Raw genomic sequence first — 23,257 nt, 5'->3', positions numbered from 1 at the left:
ATTAATTAAAAACATAAATAGTTTATCACAGAAACAATTAATACATAACATATTAAAACATACATTTAAAATGTATAATAATAAAAATAATGGGGGAAAAATGAATTAATATTGTCGCCATTTCCAACACTGACACCAAGCAAGTAAAAAATATATATATATATATAGGAATGTGAAAATTAACCATTAAAAACATAAATAGTTTATCACAGAAACAATTAATACATAACATATTAAAACATACATTTAAAATGTATAATAATAAAAATAATGGGGGAAAAATGAATTAATATTGTCGCCATTTCCAACACTGACAATTCCCAAGCAAGTTTGTCATTGACTCGCGTTCTAATATACACACACCTGATTCATGTACGCTGAGAGCAAGAGACAGTGTGCAGCGGCGGTTGTGTTCAAACCCATGGCAGGGAATAGGGACTGTGCTGTGTACGGCCAAAACGTGTTTTTTAGCGTCCTCGCGGATGTGCAGGACATCTGGAACAAACTGAGGAAAAAGTGTTGGACGGTTGGCCGAAGACAGTGTAAATCAAACACCATCATACAGCTCTGTTAGACATGGGTAATTATGCAACATAATATCTGCAATGCTGCAATGTGTTTAGCCGGTAATTATCACTTCAGGCATTGTGCATGACGCATGAACCATCATAATTATGAAGAATTAGATGTAACCGGATTTACCTTAATTCCCGCAAAAAACCCAGTGCTTTCTTTAGACGCCGACTGCGAGCTGGAGGAGTTTAACAGGAAGGTGGACACGCTGCAGGAAAACTGTCAATCAAACCACACTGACCCAAAATATAATAATAATAATAATAATAATAATAATAATACAAAATAAATAAATAATATATATTTTTAATAATAAAAAATAACACAATATATAGTGAACTTTTGTATACTTTTATTGCAAAGAACACTTTTTTATTTATTGCTTTAATAATAAATATTTAAAATAAAATGTTACATTAATTATTTTTTATAGATTTTATTTATATGGGAATGTAGCCTTGCTGGTATGTCAATATACTGTATATATTCCCAAATAAAATAAATAAATACATTTAAAAAAATATTTTTTTTTTTGTTAAATTATTTGTTTTATTTATTTATTTATTTATGAACATACTACAATATACAACCATTAATTACAAAATAAAGATGAGAATTAAAACCCAAAAATCAAAGATTTGTTTCATAACACATCAATGTATCTGACAGACTACATCATTGCAAGGCATTTAAAGCCATATATGGCACTGAAACGAACAGTTTGTTTGAATGTGCTTTTCTGTGTGTATGAAGGATTTTCAGGTCTGCTTATGGGAATTACAGAGAGCACAAGGTGTGTGTGTGTGTGTGTGTGTGTGTGTGTTTGACTAAGTCCAGCTGTGACACATGTTTAAGGGAACCTCACAACCCAAACCAGACTGATGGTGTTCCTCAAACGGGGGCCTCTGTGATCTAGAAACACATGCTTTTTTTATGACTGCAGGTAGCGAAGCACATCTTAAACTCTAGGATTCAAACCTCCTTCAAACTTCACATCAAAATGAACAAATTGGAATGAATTCAAGACAAACTTCTAGACAAAACTCCACAACGCTTCGCCTCTGTGTTATTTAGGGTTTGTATACACATGTGACCTCGATATGACCTTTCACCTTTCCTGACCCGGTCTCACTTCCGCTGGAACACTTTCTGAACTCACATGAGAGGTCAAAGGGCATTATGACTACAGACACCCCTCACCAAAGACCCTTTCCTTTCTTGGTCTGGTGAGAAGACAGTTTAACGGCTGTCTGGAGCGCATTACACCAGTGGAAAAAAAAAAATCAAAAGAAGACAATGGTAGTGTTTTAAGACTCACCAGGTGTGACCAAAATTCAGAACTTTACTTAATCATAATCATAATCAACAAATTTCTATCACTCCTGGAAAAATTTGTAGCTATAGTAAAAAAAAAAATAAAAAATTGATTTTAGTGGACTTTATATATAAAACCTTGTTCTAAGGTTTTGTGTCTAGCCAGGTTCCTTTTATGTATTTTTACAAATTATTCAAATGTATACGAAATTTCTGTGATTTTTTTTTTCTTTAAGACTTTAAGATTATTTGCACAAATTTTGGTATATCACTGTTAAAAGTTTCAATTTATTTTCCGTGAATAACATTTCCAGAATAAAAGACCACATATGCTCGCAAGAGGTGGAAACATTTTTCATTCCGTAAGAAGACGTACATAAACTATGATAGACATGCATGTAGTTTATGTGCATCAAGAAAGTAAATAAAAATCAGTTTTTTTTATATGAATTTTGGTATATCACAGTGAAAAATTCTGAAAGATGCAAATAACATTTCCAAAATGTGAATAAAAAACGTATACGCTCGCTTGAGGAGGAAATATTTTAGTATGGTAAGATATACATAAACTATGATAGAATTGCATGTACTATATGTGCATCAAAACATTTTATAAATTATTATTTTTTTTTTACGAATTTTGGTATACCACAGTGAAAAATTCTGAAAGATGCGAATAACTTTTAAAACGTGTGCATAAAAATATATACGCTCACTTGAGGTGGAAACATTTTAATTCGGTCAAAATGTTTTCTTGAATATTAAATAAAAAAGAAAGAATGGAAGAAATGTTGCGTGAAGCAGCAAACTCACAGCCAATCAGAACACGTTTGTATTGCAAATAACATTTCCAAAATGTGAATAAAAAACGTATACGCTCGCTTGAGGAGGAAATATTTTAGTATGGTAAGATATACATAAACTATGATAGAATTGCATGTACTATATGTGCATCAAAACATTTTATAAATTTTTTTTTTTTTTTACGAATTTTGGTATACCACAGTGAAAAATTCTGAAAGATGCGAATAACTTTTAAAACGTGTGCATAAAAATGTATACGCTCACTTGAGGTGGAAACATTTTAATTCGGTCAAAATGTTTTCTTGAATATTAAATAAAAAAGAAAGAATGGAAGCATAATTATTGTCTTGGCTTCAAACAGAAATGTTGCGTGAAGCAGCAAACTCACAGCCAATCAGAACACGTTTGTATGTAGATGTACATATGTAGATATGCACAGCAGGATTTTAGACCAATGAGATTTCACTAGAATGTATTTGCGTAACACTGGATCATTTTACAGCAATTTATTGTATACTGTAGCCCTTTTTTATCTTTCTCAACAAATCCTAAGCAAAATGTGATTTTCTAAATGGCATATTACATGAAAACCACATTCTACAATCGTCTCTTTACCGTTTCTCCCAGTCTGAAGTGAAGTCCGTCCATCTCCACCAGTGAGTACAGTCTCATCGTTGTGTCTCGTCTGATCTCCACCTTCATGGTGTTGGAGGAGTATCTGGCCCACACCACCTGATACCCCACCAGCCACATGGACGTCACCCCAGTGAAGGAGCAGCGGAGGTGGACGCTACTGCCGACAAGCTCTGCAGTCACCACGGGTTTTGAAGGTAGTGAAGGGACGATTGCTGCACAGAGGAGAAAAACAAGGTCATGAGATGAAATAGAAATACAGAGACGTAATACATAAAAAAATATATAAATTATAGAGCTAAAAACTTACCCTTACAAACGCCATTAACGTTGGTTTCACCAGGTGGACACGATTTAGGTGTGTATGGTGAAGCAACTAATAAAACAAAACAAGCAACAACAAAGTCTTTAAACTTCCTTTTTATACTTTCATAGTATAAATAAATCAATAAATATAACTGAATCTGTAAATATTATTTTTATTGAATAATTGATGAATAAATGGTTTTTATTTAAAAAGATAAAATATTTATTTAGACCATTTTTCTAGAAGGCCAGTTACCCAGTGATGCACAACACTTCCCGTTTATACTTTCGTAGTATAAATAAATACAATTTAATATATAAATGTGGTTTTATTAAACAAATGATTTATTTATTTATGCCTTTTTGAAAAAAAAATTAAGTCATATGATATGAAACTTTATATGTATACTTTTATGGTGTAAATAAACAAACAAATTAATGTTTAATCTATAAATGTTGTTTTTATTAAATAAAAATAATAATTTGCATTCATAAAATGACCTGTTTATACTTTTATAGAATGAATGAAGTAATGCAATTTAATATATCATTGTTTTATTGAATAAATAATTTATTAAGGCCTTTTTGCAGAAGATCAGCCCTGTGATGTATTAAAACTTTGTTTTAATCAATCAATCAATCAATCAATCAATCAATCAATTAGGCCTTAATTTTGTGTCAGAGTATTTAGTCTAACTTATATGTCACTTTAAATAACACATAGTGCTGTGGAACGAAGCCCTGACTTTCATGCCTTGCCAAAACTCTAAACCCAAACAGTTTCCTTCTTCCTGAAGCCGTCATGGAAGTGTCATAAATCCGTGAAATATTGCTACATGAAACCAGTAATCTGATTTGCTCCCCTGCAGAACTTCAGTTGCCAGAAATCGACCCTAAAATAAAAATGACCCAAATACTCTCACACACGGTTAATGATACAGTCATTTATATGGATCTAGGAGATGTCTGAGAAAGTGAGAGAGGAAACACAGCTAGAGAAAGAAAAATATTGATCACCCACTACAAATGAGATGGCAGTTTCTCACTGGGCTGTTGTGCAGAGAACATCTACAGATGTGCTATTAAATGGGCCAAAAGAAACTCTACATTGTTACTTCTAGTGGTGCAAGTCCCGCTGTTTTGGAGGCTATTACAGGTGAATTGTCACTAAGATCCAAATCAAATGCAATTTTCATGCTGCCTTTTCATTTCAAACCTCAAATTTGTGGTGTCACGACAAAATCTGAAGGAAAAAATATAAAATATAAATTATATTTTGCATTAAGACTTTTTAAATACATTTTTTAAATTATTTTGACTTTATTACAACAAATTCTCATTGAAAATAAAAAACTCATCATTGTAAAGAAAAAAATAATGGTATACTATACATCATGGATGGTACTATTTGTCGATATACCACAATACAACAGTACCTTTAATTTATGCTGATTTAAATAAATTAAATAATGAAATAAATCAAATAATAATAAAATAGATATTATTTAAAAATAAATAAAATAAACATTATTTTAATATAGTAAAATATGTAAAATAAAAAGTGAGAATTTTAATTTGATAGGAAAGGTTCTTGATACTAAAATACATTTTGTCATAGCATGAAAGAAACATCTGGATAGAAACTCTAGTCATGTGTCATCCTTAGTTGTCTGCGAAACAGATCATAATGCTAATGCCAGAAACATACTAGACGTGAATGCTCTAGGTCCCATTGTACATACCTAACATCCTTCCTTACTGTGGCTGTAATAAACCTCAGTGCTCATTAAGGCAGTAGAGTAACCTGTTTGTGCAACCAGATATGTTACAATGCAGGTATAGCTAGCAGCACCTTAATACCTGTAATGCATAGCTCTGTAAAAGCAACATGTGTTATGAATTGTGGTCTGTAGTGTTGGGAAAGATACTTTTAAAAGTAATGCATCACCATATTGTGTTACTCCATAAAAAAGTAAGTAATCACATTAGTTAATTTTATGGAAAGTAATGCATTATGTTACTTTTGTGTAACTTTTTATCAGCTGGGCTGGGCTTGCTTATTTATGTTGTAACAAAAAAATAAAAATAAAATAAAAAATAAATTATATATATATATATATTTTACATTATACATTATTTTACATTATATATATATGTATATATATATATATATATATATATTGTTTGTTTAAATAATTTCTGTGTGAAAAAAACATAAAAAACAAGTCACGTTATTGTACCTTCCGCACAGTATCCCATGCAACCCTGTGTTGGTTGCAGATAGTACAGAAGGAACACCCCACAATTCCGGACCGAGATTGGGATACGGAAAAGGCAGCAATCTTTGGTGCTTCCATGGTAGAACTGCCATGTGGCACAGGCTGAGAGCTGCTTGACCTCTCCGGGCCTCGGCAGAGAGCTGTCCTTAAGAGATAACCACACCGGAGCCTGCGTCCCACAGCGGTTCATCTACACAAAGAGACGGAGCTCAAGAAACTGCAGTTTGGAAAACAATCAGAACTAATTGACAATTGCTCACCTCAACACAGTGGGTCGGCATCTCCGCAGGTTTGTTGTTTATGGAAAACCGGTACCATCCGGGAGGCAGCAAATGGTCACAGATCAGATCCTGTATCGCTGTGTTCTGAAGTTCAGTAGAGTCGAAATCAACACTACGATATGCGTTCCTCAAGGTCCTGTATCCGCCCGGATAGCACTCTGGAGCTGGAAGAACCAAGGACACCGTCAAACAAAGGATGGAATTACAACCTTTAATATTCATAAAAGAGTTTAAAACAACCTTTCGGCAAAGACAAAGGTCAGCGCTCAGAATGCAGCGAGGGAGAAGGTCGAAAACTGTCATTACAATGGCTTGAAAACGTCACTCAGGTTCATTAAAACCCAAATGGGGGTTAACGTGACCTCCTCAGTGGCGGACGTTTTGTCTGGGGTAAAAATAACGCACCTTTATCTGACCCCCTTTTCCTTGCTCCTAACTTTACGCCGCAAAGGTCGGCAGAATCGGCCACGTGTGTCCAGGTCTCACGGCAAAACGGAGGGACAAAAATAGATGTGTGACTTTCAGGCTAAAACCTTTTTAATCCCTTGCCATTTCCTCAGACAGCACATCTGTAACACCTTACCCTTCTCCTTCCTGTATCTCAGAGCCAAAGTGGGTCAGATGCCACTATTGCGGCTAATTATGAGGGGAAGGAAGATCGACAAGACCTGTCTCACTTTTTGTATGAGGACGCCTAAGGCTAGCAGTACACTGCTAATCCTCTAATGCTCCCCTTGAACATGCTAATAGACAGCTTGGGCCAGATGTCATGCCATCTCTGCCATTAAACTTGGGAAGCTGAGAGAGGGCAGATAGCAGACGTTATAGACAAAATAGACTTGTGGGAAAACTGTAGACTTTAGACAGTACACAGGACTTTCACTTAGTGCTAATGTCAGGAAAGCACAACAAAAGAAAATAAAACAAAAAGATAAAAGCAAAGAAAACAGAATAAAAATTAAACAAACATGTTAGCAAAGCACAACAAAACAAAAATGAACAAAGCAAAAAATGTCAGCAAAAAAGGGAAAAAAAGAAAAAAAAAATGCAAAGCAAAGCAACAAAACAAAAAGGAAAAAAGCAAAGCAACTAAGCAAAGCACAACCAAACAAAAAATGTCAGCAATGCACAACAAAACAAAACGATAAAGAAAAGCAACAAAAAAAACTGTCATCAAAGCACAACAAAACAAAACAAAAAAAGCAAAGCAACAAAAAAACTGTCATCAAAGCACAACAAAACAAAACAAAAAAGCAAAGCAACAAATAAACTGTTAGCAAAGCACAACAAAAAGTATAAAGCAAAGCAAAACATAAAAATGAAAAATTAAAGCAAAAAATTAATTGTCAGCAAAGCACAAAAAAAGAAAACGCGAATCAATAAATAAACTGTCAGCAAAGCAAAACAAAACAAAACGAAAAAGTAAAGCAACAAATAAATTGTCGGCAAAGCACAACAAAAAACGCAAAAGCAAAGCAATAAAAATTGTCAGCAAAGCACTACAAAACAAAAAAGCAAAGCAACAAATAAACTGTCAGCAAAGCACAACTAAACAAAAAAATGGTCAGCAAAGCACTACAAAACAAAAAAGCAAAGCAATAATAATTGTCAGCAAAGCACAACTAAACAAAAAAGCAAAGCAATAATAATTGTCAGCAAAGCACAACTAAACAAAAAAATGGTCAGCAAAGCACTACAAAACAAAACAAAAAAGCAAAGCAACAAATAAATTGTCAGCAAAGCACAGCAAAAAAAAACAAAAAACGCTAAAGCAAAGCAATAATAATTGTCAGCAAAGCACAACTAAACAAAAAAGCAAAGCAATAATAATTGTCAGCAAAGCACAACTAAACAAAAAATGTCAGCAAAGCACAACAAAATGAAAAAGCAAATCAACAAATAAAACTAAAAGAAAAAAGCAAAACAACAAATAAATTGTCAGCAAGGCACAACACAAAAAAAGCAATGCAAACAACACAAATAAATAAATAAAAAACATCAGCAAAACACAACCAAACAGAAATATTAAAATATTGTAGCATTATTTGACGAGATTCCAGGGTCTACAATGGCAATTGGCCAGTGTGGTCTTAAAAAGATATACATTACAGAGACATTATAGAGTCCTGGACAAGTAATAAACCATCTAAAAGTCTAGAACACTTTAGCAACCACCTAGCAACACTAACATTTTGACAACAAGTTTTGCACAGGAAAGCACTCACATTTTCATCTAAAAATATTAAGAACTAGTTTAACCTACATCTCTCAGTGAAGTCTCAAATACAGACTTTGTTCAAAAGAACATGTTTCCACTAACCATCTGAAAGTCCTCATAAAGAATAAGGGCAGGTGACCTTTGACCGGTGTGGAAAAGAGCAGAAAATCGCTCCTCTAATTGTGTCTGCTTTCTAGAGGGAAGACGAGGCTGGGCTGAGAGGGCTTTCTACCCCACTGGAGCGCTGATGAGATCATGTCTCGGCTGGTTTAGAGTTCATAATGCCCTGCTCTTTCCAGCCTAATTCAAGGATCATTACTCTGCAATTACGTCCTAAGCTTTACTCTTAGAGGTGTAATGGGGCAAGATGAAGATAAAGACATTTAAGTGTTCATTTTATAAATTCTTAATAATGGTTTGGTGGGGAGATGGAGGGATGATTTGAGGGGACGTTTCTTTAGGGGAAGTAAAGGAGTTTCAAGGTGGCTGGCTTAAAGATACGATGAAAGTAAAAACAGCTACTGGGTGCTTGCTTTACTTTCCATGCAAACATAAGCCATTCATACATTCAGAAAGTCATATGTTTGAAATCTTCACTGAGTAGTTTGATTCGTCTTGCGGTAAAATAATCATCATCATCATCATCATTATCATCATAACTGAAATAAATAACCTAAGTGAAATCCGAAGCATAAAATTGAATTAAATTACATTCAAATTAAATTAAATGTGAAAACAATAAAAAGTGACAACAGCAAAGTGACATCACAACTGTAAAATGAAATAATAATAAAGTAAAAATTATATCAAGTGAGATCGCAACTGTAAAATAAAATAGAATAAAACAAAATTAAAATGACAACAGAAAAGTGTCATCACAATTGTAAATTAAAATACAATCAAATAAAACAAAAATGACAACAGAAAAGTGGCATTGCAAATGTAAATTAAAATAAGTGACAACAGAAATATGACATCACAACAGTAAAAAAAAAATTACAACAGCAAAGTGACATCACAACTGTAAAATAAAAATAAAAATAAAATTTTGATAAAATAAAGTAAAATAAGTAAAATAATAATAAAATAAAATTTTTATTTTATTTTATTTTTATTTTAAGACAGAATAACAACAGAAAAATAACAACAGAAAATTGACATCACAACTGTAAAATTAAATAAAACGTATAAAAGAGAAAAGGGCAAAGTGACATCACAGCTTAAAAATAAAATAATAAATATTAGAAATTATTATAAATAAAATAATAATAAAAATGAACATCACAGGTAGAAATAAAATGCAAGAAAAGTAAAGATTCATTCAACCTTAAAGAAAAATCACACCAAAAATCCATCTCATAGTAACAGAACAGACGTTTCGTCATCTGAAAAGATCTGAGCATATACGTTATGCCAGAAGGTCACATTTAAAAGAATAAGCCACATTTGGTCTTCGTCTGTACTTGCAGGGGTAACAACCACAGTCCAGTCTTGCTATGCAAGGTCAAAGGTTGCACAAACACTCGTGTTTTCAGCCCTCAAACCAAAGCTGGGGCAGCGCTGCTGGGTAAACACTTCAGATCGCCCGGTTAATTTGTTGACTTAGGGGCGGGGTGGATTTCAAACACTTCCACACCAGGGAATTCCACTGAAAACTTCAGATTAGACATGGACACCGTCCACTTTCTCAACGTGTCACTGCTTTTGAACAGTGCAAACACTTTTTGCAAAGCCAGTGACTGCAGAAACTAGAAGATGGAAACATGTCCATATGTGGTCAAAACCTTGTACCTATGCACTGGTGTTTTAAATTAACCACAAACCAATGCACTGATCGTATGAAGCTAATCCATCCTGAAGAGTACCAGACAACAGGACCACCTACTCAGCCATCAATAGAATGGGTTTAAACTTAATAAATAACTGAAAGAAATTGGAAAAGCACATAAATACATGCACAAGACGCAAATTTTTTCAGCCCAAACTAAAAATAAATGGAAAAAGTTATTGTAAGATAAAGTTTTAATAAGAAAACAAAAAAGTAACATTATAATTGGAGAAAGAAGAAGAAGAAAAAAAAACTTTGTTCACTCACAAAATCATTCCAATATAGTTTTCCCTCCTATTTCCATCACCAGTTATATGCTTGCTCGCGTAAGTTTGAAAAAAGTTGCGAGAACGCAAATGTTTTGAGAGCAAGTTTCTTGCAGGGAACGCAAAACTTTTGCAAGCAAATGGAAAAAAAAACTTTGTTCACTCACAAAATCATTCCAATATAGTTTTCCCTCCTATTTCCATCACCATTTATATGCTTGCTCGCATAAGTTTGAAAAAAGTTGCGAGAACGCAAATGTTTTGAGAGCAAATGCGAAGTTTCTTGCAGGGAACGCAAAACTTTTGCAAGCAAATGATAGTTTTTCCTCCCATCTCATTATTTCAATCGCCATTTTTGAGTTCGCTTTTTGAGTACACAAAAGTCTTGCAAGCAAACGCAAAGTTTCATGGGGGAACAACACTTTTGCAAGGGAAATATAGTTTCTTGGGGCAATGCAAACATTTCAAAAGTTTTTGCTTTCACTCTCAAAAGTTTTGAAAAATTGAGAGAATGCAAACGTATTTCTGGGGAATACAAAACTATCGTAAGCAAAATCATTTTTCCTCCCATCTCATTATTTCCATAACCAATTTTGTGTTTGTTCGCATACGTTTCGAAAAGCTTTGAAAGAACAGAAAAATTTTGCCAACAAAGTTTCTTGGGGGAACAAAAACTTCTGCAAGCACAATATAGTATTTTTTTTTATCTCATATATTTTTTCTGTCACCAGTTTTGTGTTAGTCCGTAAAAAATGGTCAAAATTTTGACAAGTTTTTTAACCAAACGCAAATGTCTTAGGAAATACAAAACTTATGCGAATTAAATTTTTCCTCCAATCTCCTATTATTTCCTTCAAGTTTATATTCACTCACATAAGTTTTTAAAAGTTTGCATTCACTTGCATTAGTTTCAAAAGGTTTCGAAAACACAAAAAAGCATTAGCAACTAAATGCAAAGTTTCTCAGGGGAACGCAAAACTTTTGCAAGCGAAATATGATTTGCTATATTTTTTCATCCCATCCATCATCAGTTTTTTGTTTGCTCACAAAATTTTTGAGTGCACACAAAAGTTTTGTCAGCAAACACAATGTTTTTTGGGAGAACGCAAAACTTTTAAGCGCAAATGCTAAAGCATTACAATATAATTTTTTGCTCCCATTACATATTTGTCCCATAACCATATCACCTTAGTGACTTCATACGAAGTCTCAATTGTGACATAAAAAATTATATAAAGACATAAAGTCATGGCAAACCAAAAACTAAATAGACAACTCAAAACTCAACTCCTACATAGCAAAAAACAAATCGATAAGAAAGATCCTGCTGAACCAAACAAGCTGCAAAGATTCTTATTTTAAGCATGTAGTGTTTAAGGATTCTTAAAGCTGGAGAACTTTCACACAAGTTCATCCAGTATGTGTGTATGGGAGGGTTGCAGGGCTGCTAAATGTGAGTTATCTGTTGTGACAGTCCGCATCTCGGCCGAATGAAGAGCTGATTACACTGCAGGAGAGGAACAGCTCCAGATATTCACACTCTCCAGCCCTAGAGAGAGAGATTTGTTCAAACAATTGGTTTGTTGGGTCTGGCTCTGTTGAGTTTATGAAATATCAGTGACCACAGGAAACTGTCCCTGATATTAAAGCGAAATATCTTCACAGTTGCAAACGCACTCATCTGTTTCCCCCTCTCGCTCAGCCAGGAATTCACCCAAACCCTGAGGACTCGGTAATGTTTCTTTTTCACTCGATTGTGTTGAGTGAGGCTTATGAGGGATGAGATCACATGATCCAAACACACAGCTGTCGGACATTTAATAAAGACTGAAAAGTCAATGCTGATGATTCACTGAAGAAATATCACGAAGGACTCGTTCACGGTCTGCCGAGTGAAAGGACACACCGCTGGGAGGACATTGTGCAAGAGACAATAATGCTTTGTTTATCCCTAAAACTCCAAGCAACAGAAACATTATCTGCCAAAATTAGTAGCACAAAATAATTAATATACAATCATGTCAAAACTTTATAACGTCATTCATTACAATAATGTTCATTCTTGTGACACTAACAAATAAAATGCAACCACAAATCCCCCTATGCCTGATATAGATAAAGTGCTCAAATATTTTGCAATCGACTGTGAATGCATTTTCACAATTTTATTTTTTATTTTTTATCTTTAGACTTGTGATTTTTATCTGTATCTTGTGATCATTAAAGGTACTGCAGGATATGAACATATTTGAATGAACAAGCTGTCATAAGGTTAGTCACATTAAAAATAAAATAAAATAAAAATAATAACCCAGTTTATAACAAAAATAAGCACAAAAACCATGTTTAAGCAAAGCAAAAAGCAAAACAATATAGTGTAATGCACAATATATGCTGGCCAACTGTGCTAACTGCGTAAATGAGTGCATTACACACGTCTATAACCTGTAATGGCACTGAGGCATGAGCTGGAGGAAAGGACAGAAAAGATATCACAGCCTCACTAATCAGTCTGACCCTACAATCATGAGGCTCACATTCCCACAATTACTGCACCCCTGAGGCTTAATACTCACCTACTGACTGCTCTAATGACTGCTGAAGACATCTGCACAGAGAGAGAGAGAGAGAGAGACAGAGACAGACAGACTGTGCGTGCGTGCACGCGCGAGAGAGAAAGAACGCGTCCTTTTCTCCACAGAGCAGTGCGCATAAATAGTACGCCACATAAAAACGAAAACTCGTGGTATTGATACGCAAAAATGGACTTTGGCGTGTATATGCTACGCGATGGGTAGGTTTAGGGTTGTGGGGTAGATGCGTATCATATGTACGCGAAAACTGCGTATCATATGCACGCCAACAAATTTCGTATCACATGCACGCGAAACTACGTATTATATGCACGCCAAAGTCAATTTTTGCGTATCAATACCACGAGTTTTCGTTTTTATTTGGCGTACTAGTTATACGCATTTTCATGAGACCGGGCTCTTAATTCAGTCTGAACTGCGCAGACAGACTCTCCATTTGGTGCGCAAATGGATGTCAGTGCGCAGAGTTACAACGAAGTTTCGCACAGATTTCTAACAGCTGTTCAATCCCTCTGGAGAACCTGGATATTGAGCACTAATGAAAACAATGGCTTGCGGATTGAAAGCACATTTATCTCAACACCATGTTCCTGACGCAGCCAGACAAAAATCTTATGCACAACTTTTAAACTATGTTATGAGCTAAAATAAAAGTAAAATAAAATAAAATCGCCTACATATTAACAAAAATAATACAATGCAGTAAAATAAATAGATAACTAAATAATAAAGAACAATACAATCAAACCCATAAACCCCCTTCAAACTGATGTTATGAGGTTAGTTTAAAACAAAATACAATGAAAACAATAATACATGCAATATAAAATATAGTAGCATCATAAATAATGGGGGGGAAAAACTACTTGCAACATTTTTGTGCACAAGGTTTGTGAATCTTTAAATTTTGTTCTGGGAATATGGCAAATTCTTGAGTAAACGAGCAAGCATTGCATTTCAACATTTCAAAGCTTAAAAGGTGCATGAGTAACTTCTAAACATAGGCTCCTTATTTCCATCAATAGCGCAATCTGCAGCGCGATACAGAAACCATCGCCTTTTAAACGTGCGCAAAAGGTGTAGTTGTGCCAAATGCGTCCTAAACATCATTAGTATGTACTATAAGCGTGTTTTTGACTTACCCAGTTGCCCAAGCAACTTCAGCGGTAGTAGACATAAGCACCAGATGTAGATAGATGACTTTAAAAAGACGTTAAAAAGTTCCATGGTTGAGTCTCACAGTTGCGCGTTTTTCCACGGGGATCCCATCGGAGAATTTGGGGCACTTTACATAGGAAAAAAAGTTTGCGGGGTGATTGAACACTCTGCTCCTGATGTTGCATGTATTCCTCCCAAGACTAAGGAAGTTTCCTTGCGCACAATATATTGTCCTTAATTTATGGGCAGTAAGAGGAGTCCTGGACCATTTTCCCCTCGTGTGTGTGTAAACAGTCAGCTGTCTGGAGTAGTGAAGGGGCACTCGAGTCAGAAGCCCTCAATTAACTGGAGAGTAGGAGGACACTAACGGGGTCTCTCTAATGAAACAAACTCGCGAAAAGCAATGAAAAGCTGAGAGAAAGGCAATTTACTGAAGCTAAAATGGAGAAAAGATGATTATTTCCGCATTAAATTAGGTGAAATCGCTTTTCCATGGGGGCATGTTTCTGCACAGGCTTCACATCCTAATATACACTTCCAATTATAGAAGCGAAAAGGTGTTTTACAGTAGAAGTAACTTTTAATGGTCCACAAAGTTTATATCTTTATATGTTAATATCTGGTTTATGCTTCTGACCTGATGGGCCATAGGTGTTTTCTATGGTTACCGAGAGAAAAAACTATGCTAAATGCACCACACACCACCTAATGCATACGAGAGCAAAAAAATACAAAGACAAAATAAACAAAGACAAAGACAAATACAAATTATATAATTTTATTATTTATTAAGGTGTTTTACAGTAGAAGTAACTTTTAATGGTCCACAAAGTTTATATCTTTATATGTTAATATCTGGTTTATGCTTCTGACCTGATGGGCCATAGGTGTTTTCTATGGTTACCGAGAGAAAAAACTATGCTAAATGCACCACACACCACCTAATGCATACGAGAGCAAAAAAATACAAATAAAAAATAAACAAAGACAAATACAAATTATATAATTTTATTATTTATTATTACAGTATAAAATGGCAAAAAAAGATTATAGAAGTTAATATTTAGGCCTACTGTATCGTATGTATAACAATTCTGTGAGAACAGACAAGTCCACATCACAGCTGTCATGCTAGGAACAATACAGCTGGAATCACTTTCAGAACGACATTTTTTTCCAGCTTATGAGCAATAAAAACATTGACAGCCAATCAAAATCCACCAGACTTTAAAGCGCTTGAGCATTTAAAGCAACAGATGTCAAAATGGCAGCCTGCACTAATAATAAACACAACTATACTGTGCCTTGGTGTGGTCCCTAACATAATTATCATTATATTTATCATGGCTATCACAATGCGAAAAGTGACCAAATCCATCCATCATTATGGTCAGGTCCCATTTTCCTCTCTTTCCCCAAAGTACAGTGGGCCAGTCTCAAACAAACAAACCTGAGTGTACTTTTTAAACTGAACAAAACAGTTCTCTGACAATATAGTCCACAATACAAAATCAAGTGTAACCGTAAAAGACAGCAAGAAAACACATAAATCCAGAAGAAAATAATGAGATTAGACAACAGCTGACAAACACGCACAGGCCCATTTGTACTATAGCTCAAAAGCCACATGATAACCAATTAGGACAGGAAACAATAATAGCAAGACATATGACGGCCTTCATAATAAGAGTCAGAACATAAACCATTAATTTGTAGCTAAATGGACCAGTTTCTCTCTCTCTCTCTCTCTCTCTCTATCTCTCTCTGTCCAATCTACCAATATATATGTGTATATATTATCTGATATATCTGTATCTTATTAGCCCAGCTGAAAATGGTTGTGCTACTTAAAGAAGTGTGGAAAAAAGTGTGGAAAAATAAGAAGAAAGGGGATAGCATGGACTAATAACAATAAATGGGTGGTAAATTCATTTTTAAATCATCATGGATGGATGAATCTATGTTTGAGCTTTTTTTGTGGTACGTTTTGAATGCTAACACATGTACAAGTTCTTCAAAGCCCCCAGATGGACTCCATTTTACCTCTGTTAACAGTTGATACCTAAAACCAATGCATTGAACCATAGAAGAACTAAAGAAAGATGATCTGAAGATCCAAATATAACATCTACACAGCAGTTCTTGAACATTATTCTGCAAGGAATTAGCGAGGACCCTTTATTTAAATGCTGTTGAGATGTTAGCCCATGACATTTTTACCACACTTCTGTGTGAATTCCCCTATCCGAGAATATCTGGCACTTTTCAATGTCAGCTGATCTTCTTGAAAGCATCCAGCTTTTGGTCTCAAACCTTCAGTGCCCCAGAGCACATGATAAGGCCAACACCTTGCCTCTCTGGGCTTGTTATTCTCCAAACCAAATTCCTGACTGGCCAAATGTGTACATCCCTCTCAATCTCTTGGCAGCAAGTGACTCGGATGCCACCTGGAAGAGGGCGAGATGGTTGCGCTGTCTGAGGCTGAAGTGTTAGCCATTATATCCTCATTATAGATTATATCTTCTAATGCCTGCAGTCTGGCTGAAAGCAGAAGTTGAAGTCCCTGTCATGAACTGGCTTTATTGAAGGTCTTTGGGTCTCATTCCCCCTCAAGCTGTTGAATTAAAGTTCAAACCTCATGCCAAGGGAGAGCCTTTGGACTTGAGCTGAAAAAAAAAGTCTCGTTCCCTCCTCACAATTGATGTGCATCTCTGAGAAGGGATTTTCCTTTAAGCTGCAGCTTTGAATAGAAGATCCCCAGAAGTTGTGATCAAGGACCAGTGCATTGTTCTAAAATCTTTTACCATCATAAGAGAAATATAAAACTTTTTTCAGATCATCTGCCTGGGACATAAAAGAAGAGAGAAGCCTCCAGAGATCCTTTTTTTTTCTTTCTCAGGAGTCATACCAGACAAAACTGTGGGCAACGTCCTTATTCTCAAAGTGTGGAGGTGGTTTTCATTCCAGTGTGACCAAATACATACCTGTACCTGTGGTGAATATAAAATAGTTAAAGTTACCTCCTAAAAATGTAATAAAAGGTGGGCAAAACGAGGACCTGGAATATTTTGAGTGATGGTTACACCATGGTTGAAACCTTCTAGCAATGCAATTAATAAATAGGTTACATTTTCAGGAATTACAATATTTTAATCAGGACCAATAAAGACTTCTAGTGTTTAGACTTTAAGAATTGAATGCGAGCTCAGACAATCAAACATAAATGCATCTGAAAATGTATATGCGTTGTAGATGTGCAATGCTATTCATCGATTTTAAAAAAAATTCAGATTTATTTATTTTTAATAAGAAACAAGTGAAGACCCCATTCACCATGTAAAATTAATCATCTAAAGGCATTCAATCAAAAGATGAGCTACAAACTTCTTCACCAGCATACATGTGAAAAACAACATTTCATAAATTAAAATACCTTGTCGATGAAGGACTTTTCAACTACAATGTATTTTATTATTTTAAAAAAGCCTTCTGAAATCATAACTCATGTATTGGGATGCTAAATCAAGATCTTTCATGTATTTAAAGGTCATGCTGTCGCATAAAGGTGGCAGTTTAGGAAATCTGTCACTCTGAAAGCCCTCTAGGACCTTGAAATACAATTTCAAAGGTCTCTTATTTAAAACGTTCCTGCATCGTTTTTCCTCTGACTTTCTGTGTTAGCTGCACAGATTCAAGGTTTCTTTATTCTCAAAGCTTAAAGACGCATTGATATTTGACTAAAAAAGAGGAAATCGACATTCAGTGACATTGCCATACAATTAATTTTTCCCTCAGTGCAGCTGGAGCTTTAAGAGACACTTTTCTGTCAGTTTAAGTTCAGATCTACGGAGGTCTATTTAACGTTAACTTCTCTAAAGCTATTTTAGGCTAAATCTATTCTTATCAATGTCTTTCATGCTGAGCTTTTGACTGAGATTGTCTCGCTATCTCAAAGACAAACACATACATGTGATTTCCCCCCATCTGAAACAGGCTTTTGTGGCTGTTGTGTTGACAAGCACCAGTCTTGCTTTCTTTGCTCTAACGCTCATAAACAAACTTCACAGGGGGTTGAGTGTCAAATCAGCAGGTAACAAGCCAAGCCGTCTCAAATCTCCATGACACACTGAGCGTTATGTCGTTTAAGGGAGTATTTGGTAATTCATAAATTGTTAATCTGCATGTTCAGGCCCAAATCTGTCAAAGCATAGTCCTGTTACAATCGACAAGCTGTGAACTTCCAAAAAATGGAGAGGAAAATTATTCACTGCAGCTCTTGCTGTGCTAATATATTCACTGTTACATCAGAACATTTCTCAGAAGATGATTACTAATGTAATTCATAGTCAAATCTTATTTAGACTCTCACAGATAAAACTATAAAACTGTGCATTCTTGTGGTACCATTTATATTTGAAAATTTCTGGGGAAAAAAAAAAAAAAATGATATTTGCTATCATTTTTAACAAAGTTAACAAAGTCATATTTTAGGAAATTAACCACCAATGAATTTTAGTTACCAAAAGTAATTGTAACACCGTTATAACTCGTTTGAAATTCATAATTTATTGTATGAATAAATAATTAAATAAATAAACATTACTATTGAACTTATTTTACCTGCAAATGTGATTAAGACTTTGCAAAGTACCAATAGTTATTTCAACACCACTACAGTATGAAATTGATCATTTGAAGGATGGATGGATGGATGGATGGATGAATGGATGGATGGATGGATAGATAGATAGATAGATAGATAGATAGATAGTTAATTCAACCCCATCACAATATGTTTGGAATCAATTATTTGAATGAATTAATAAATAATATTACTAAAAATAATAAATCTCATTTTATCATTGAACAGTATTAATAACCCATCACATTTCTTGTAACATTCAAACTGTTCTGATTACAGAATTTAAATTTGGTGCAAAATACTGGACTAGCAAATGTCATTGCACCACTGCCCTATATGTGCCAAAAAAAAAGAAAAGGATTCTGTATGATGTACAAAACAATATGTACACATAACGTCCACCCACAATCTAGCCAACCCCCAAAAAAATTCCCTTCTGAGGCTGGATTTTACCACCATCTCTCCAAACAGTGTGGTAAACAACAAAATATCTTTACGACCAGCTGTTAAAATGCTCTGTAAAGCTGTGACTGTAAATGTTTTCAGGCCGAACCCGCAAAGTCATCAGTGTCTGAGCATTATCAAGCTCAGGAAGGTCTCTGATAGCTCGTCCTCTCCTAGAGCTTTCCCCTGACCGCTTCAAGCAACTTCACAAGGGAGAAAACATCATCCGGATGCTTTGATCCTAAACCTCTCCCAGGGAATCACAGACTACGGGGCTGAAACCTGTTCCAGATGTCACCAGTGATGTTTACGATGAGAAAAGCAAACGAAAACCATGTCAAAGGAGAAGTTGAGTCGCTACTGACTGTCAGTCGTTCAATGACTTGTAGAAGTGGTGCTAATCAACTTTTGTAAATGGACTTTAAAATGTTTTGTTATTTGTTAGTATTTTTAGAGTACACTAAAAAACAAAATAGCCCACATTTACTTTCTTAAAGGAACAGTTCACCCCAAAATTAAAATTTACTCACTCTCAAGCCATTCAAGATAGGTGAGTCTGTTTGTTCATCGGAACAGATTTGGAGAAATTTAGCATTTCATCACTTGCTCACCAATGGATCATCTGCAGTGAATGGGTGCCATCAGAATGAGAGTCCAAACAGCTGATAAAAACATCACAATAATCCACAAGTGATCCACACCACTCCAGTCCATCAATTAATATCTTATGAAGTGAAAAGCTGCATGTTTGTAAGAAACAAAACCATCATTAAGGCATTTTTTAACATCAAACCGTTGCTTCTGGCAAAAATATGAAGGCTTGTGGAGCAGGGTTACCTGTCTGGGAAGCGAGAAGGGAGCCCAGAAAATACACATTTCATCTTCAAATGAGCTCCAAACAACATTTAGTTGGTCTTTAAAGCTTTTTTTTGTACAAAACATGTCTTATAATTGTTAAAAGAATTGTTCAGGTGTCCTCTTTTAAAGCTTGACAAACTCTAGTTTGATTACTAGCTGTTACCCTATTAAACCCTATTAAAGCTGTTAAACTAGCTGTTATCCTAGGCAAGTAACAGCTAGTTTTAGAACCCAGTTTTACAAAGCCAACACTAAAAGCCACCAATATTGCAGTACATGTCCTCCGTCTCAGAGGTGTCTGGGAAACACTATAATGAGGGTATAAAGTGGTTTTACGGGCCCACATCATTCACAGAGCGAGCAGCAGGACGTTCTGAGGTTCGTTACTGTAGACCGCATGAGTTCTTCTCCACACTAGTGCCCACCATATGTGATTTATCGTTAATTAAACATCATTACAGATCAGGATGGACCTGTTTTTTGTAACCATGTGCTCACAATTTAATTAATCCTCCTCCTCTATCAAAACGTTAAATGTATACTCATAAATGTTAAATAGCGTTTATATGATTTAAGATGCCCTCATAAAAAAATGTGGTACCATGGTAATTTCATCAGAGAACACTATGGTACTTATTTGGTTGTGGTCATTGCAATGGATAAATCCAGTGTTACAAGAAATATCCTGTGTCTTCACTGAGAAAACGGATCAAATAGACATGGAGGTGGACCGTTTGAAGGCAAGATCAGGCGTGACACTGCATGTAAGATATGGACTGGTGCCGAGAAACAGAATGAGAGAGAGGGGGGCTGATGCAGGGGTCAGTGGGGGTCTGTCTGGTTGTTGGTTTGTTGAAAGTCAATACAATTTTCACTGTGGGGGTTATAGCATCATGATAAGGAGAGCTGCGGTCTGCTATTTACTGCTTCAGTGTCTCAGATAGCTATTAAAACTAATCCAGAAACCTGAATGCACAAGCACTCATTTATATTGCTGCTGATCTAGGTGGACAGTTTTATAATTGTCTAATTTTCCAAAACACTTTTTGTGTCAGACTGCCAAAATACCCCCAAAAGTTACATAATCACAGTTTTCCATTAAAACTATCTAAAAATGCTTAAAACAAGATACATTTACTTACATTTAACAAAACTGCTAAATCAATTAACGTTATCCAAAGCGACTTACAAATTAGGAAAACAACAAGTGATTCATTTTAAGGAGGCAAAACACAACTCCAAGCAATACAAAGTTTCCAGAATAGTACAAATAGTTTTAAACTTTAAACTTTTGCGAGATAAGGCAAAAATATATATAAAATGTGAAATAAAATATTATATCATAAATTTACACAGACAACATTTCCGAATCTGCCGTTGCTGCAATGCTAATGCAAAAACATAACATTAACTAGCCACAATAGCTAATAAATGTGCTGATTGTGTGATAATTGCTTTTAGGCTATACAACAGTGCAATTTGCAAGAATTTAATACTTAATAACTTACATTTTAGACCCAATTTGTCGGTTACTTTGTCAGTTTCTGCTCTGACAACGAACATATTTCCAAACAAAACCACAGCAGAACCGTCAAGCAAAAACATCGGTGTTTCATTCTTGGACGAATCGGCGTGTTTGAATGATCGAATCAGTTGAATGAGTCAATGACTCACTCATAAACACAGCTCTGAATGAATCGGTGTTTTTGAACGAATCAGTTGAATGAATGGTTGATTTACTCATAAAGAGGCTTATTGCATTCCTGAACGATTCAGCGATGCTAAATGAATCAGTTTGAGTAAATGATTCAAATGACTTACTTATGACAGTCGCCTGTCGCCACCTACTGGGAGTAAATAACATCAGTAATATAAATACTAATCAAAGCAATACCATACGAGGTGACAACCTCAAGGTGGCATAAAATATAATTTTTGATTTGGTTTGGACTGGACTGACCTGGGCAGATTTACTTCATTGATCTGTGTCAAAGTTTGATAGACTCATAAAATGTCATATCTGTGCACACCTACAAAAAACAATAAATAAAGAACACTGCACACTGTTCATCTCTAGACCAGGTGCTCTTGCAGATAAGACCTGAGGAGGTGTGATAACATGAAAACATCGATGAAACATGAAAAACTATGATTTCTCATTAAAAAGTTCTAGGATCACTTTTACAGTAAAATCAGGACATTGTTCATTTTAGAGATTCTAACTGTTATGATAACGGATATATCCATGATGAAAAGTCATCAATGCACACATATGGGAAATAAAGTACATTGTGAGATATAAAAGTGCATTATGAGAAACAGTCACAGTTTTTGATTAAGTCTGAAACATATATGATGAATAATCATTTAGATTACCACATTTTCACATTACAACATTCAAATTTTTCCCATGTAACTACGTCCTAATTAGTTCAAACAGAAGGTGAAGTGTCCCTGTTCTAATTTAATCAAAGCCTGTTTCTAAACAGTAATTACAGTGAAGAAAATTAAGTGTGTTTGAGGGGAAAAGGAAGAGGTTTTCTTCGCTGCTTCTACTCTCGGTTGATTACAAGCGACTGGCAGCCAAATGGTACACCGTGATTCCTGCACTGTAATTACAGTGAGTTAGCGGTGAGCTTCAAACCTGCTGCTTTTGAACTGCAGTTTCAAAATGGTGGGAATCTGTCACAGAGGTGAGCAAAATTAATTCTAATGGTCAGAATAATAGTTAAATAATAGATTAGGGGTCAATATTTTGTTGGTTATCATGGTTTAGTTAGGCCCATGCTGGTGATGCAAAGAATATTTTTCTCCAGTGAAGGTCATTCAAAACTAGAAACATTCAAAGCTGAAAACAGGACATGAATAGAATTGATGGAGAAATCACTTTTTTCATGCAAATGAATTATTAGAAGAAAGTTTCGGGGAAAAGAGTCCGTGTGTTGTAGGCCTAACTGAAAAATGACTAGGTTCAGTGAGGCGAGGTGAAATTAACGGCTCTGAATGATTCACTTAGTAAGTCTAATTCAAATAGCTACGAGCGAGTGAGAGGACTGTTT

At 35.1% G+C, this 23,257-nt stretch overlaps 1 protein-coding gene across 1 annotated transcript in view; it reads right to left on the bottom strand.

Moving 5' to 3' along the window:
* LOC107739341 (von Willebrand factor D and EGF domain-containing protein-like) overlaps window positions 1–14,540 on the bottom strand; it is a 90,671-nt gene extending 76,131 nt beyond the window's left edge. Inside the window, exons 1-7 of the mRNA XM_016551438.1 lie at window positions 14,239–14,540; window positions 6,170–6,354; window positions 5,871–6,099; window positions 3,635–3,700; window positions 3,307–3,539; window positions 703–792; window positions 364–505 (exon numbers count right to left, since the gene is read on the bottom strand). Of these exons, the coding sequence (XP_016406924.1) occupies window positions 364–505; window positions 703–792; window positions 3,307–3,539; window positions 3,635–3,700; window positions 5,871–6,099; window positions 6,170–6,354; window positions 14,239–14,323 (1,030 nt within the window). The 5' untranslated portion in view covers window positions 14,324–14,540. The remainder of the gene's footprint in view (window positions 1–363; window positions 506–702; window positions 793–3,306; window positions 3,540–3,634; window positions 3,701–5,870; window positions 6,100–6,169; window positions 6,355–14,238) is intronic.
* Between the last annotated feature and the right edge of the window lie 8,717 nt (window positions 14,541–23,257).

Source organism: Sinocyclocheilus rhinocerous, unplaced genomic scaffold (assembly GCF_001515625.1).
Source record: "Sinocyclocheilus rhinocerous isolate Xijiao unplaced genomic scaffold, SAMN03320098_v1.1 scaffold945, whole genome shotgun sequence".
NCBI lineage: Eukaryota > Metazoa > Chordata > Actinopteri > Cypriniformes > Cyprinidae > Sinocyclocheilus > Sinocyclocheilus rhinocerous.
Note: the sequence above shows the minus strand (reverse complement) of the source record. Positions and strands in the feature narration are given on the sequence as shown.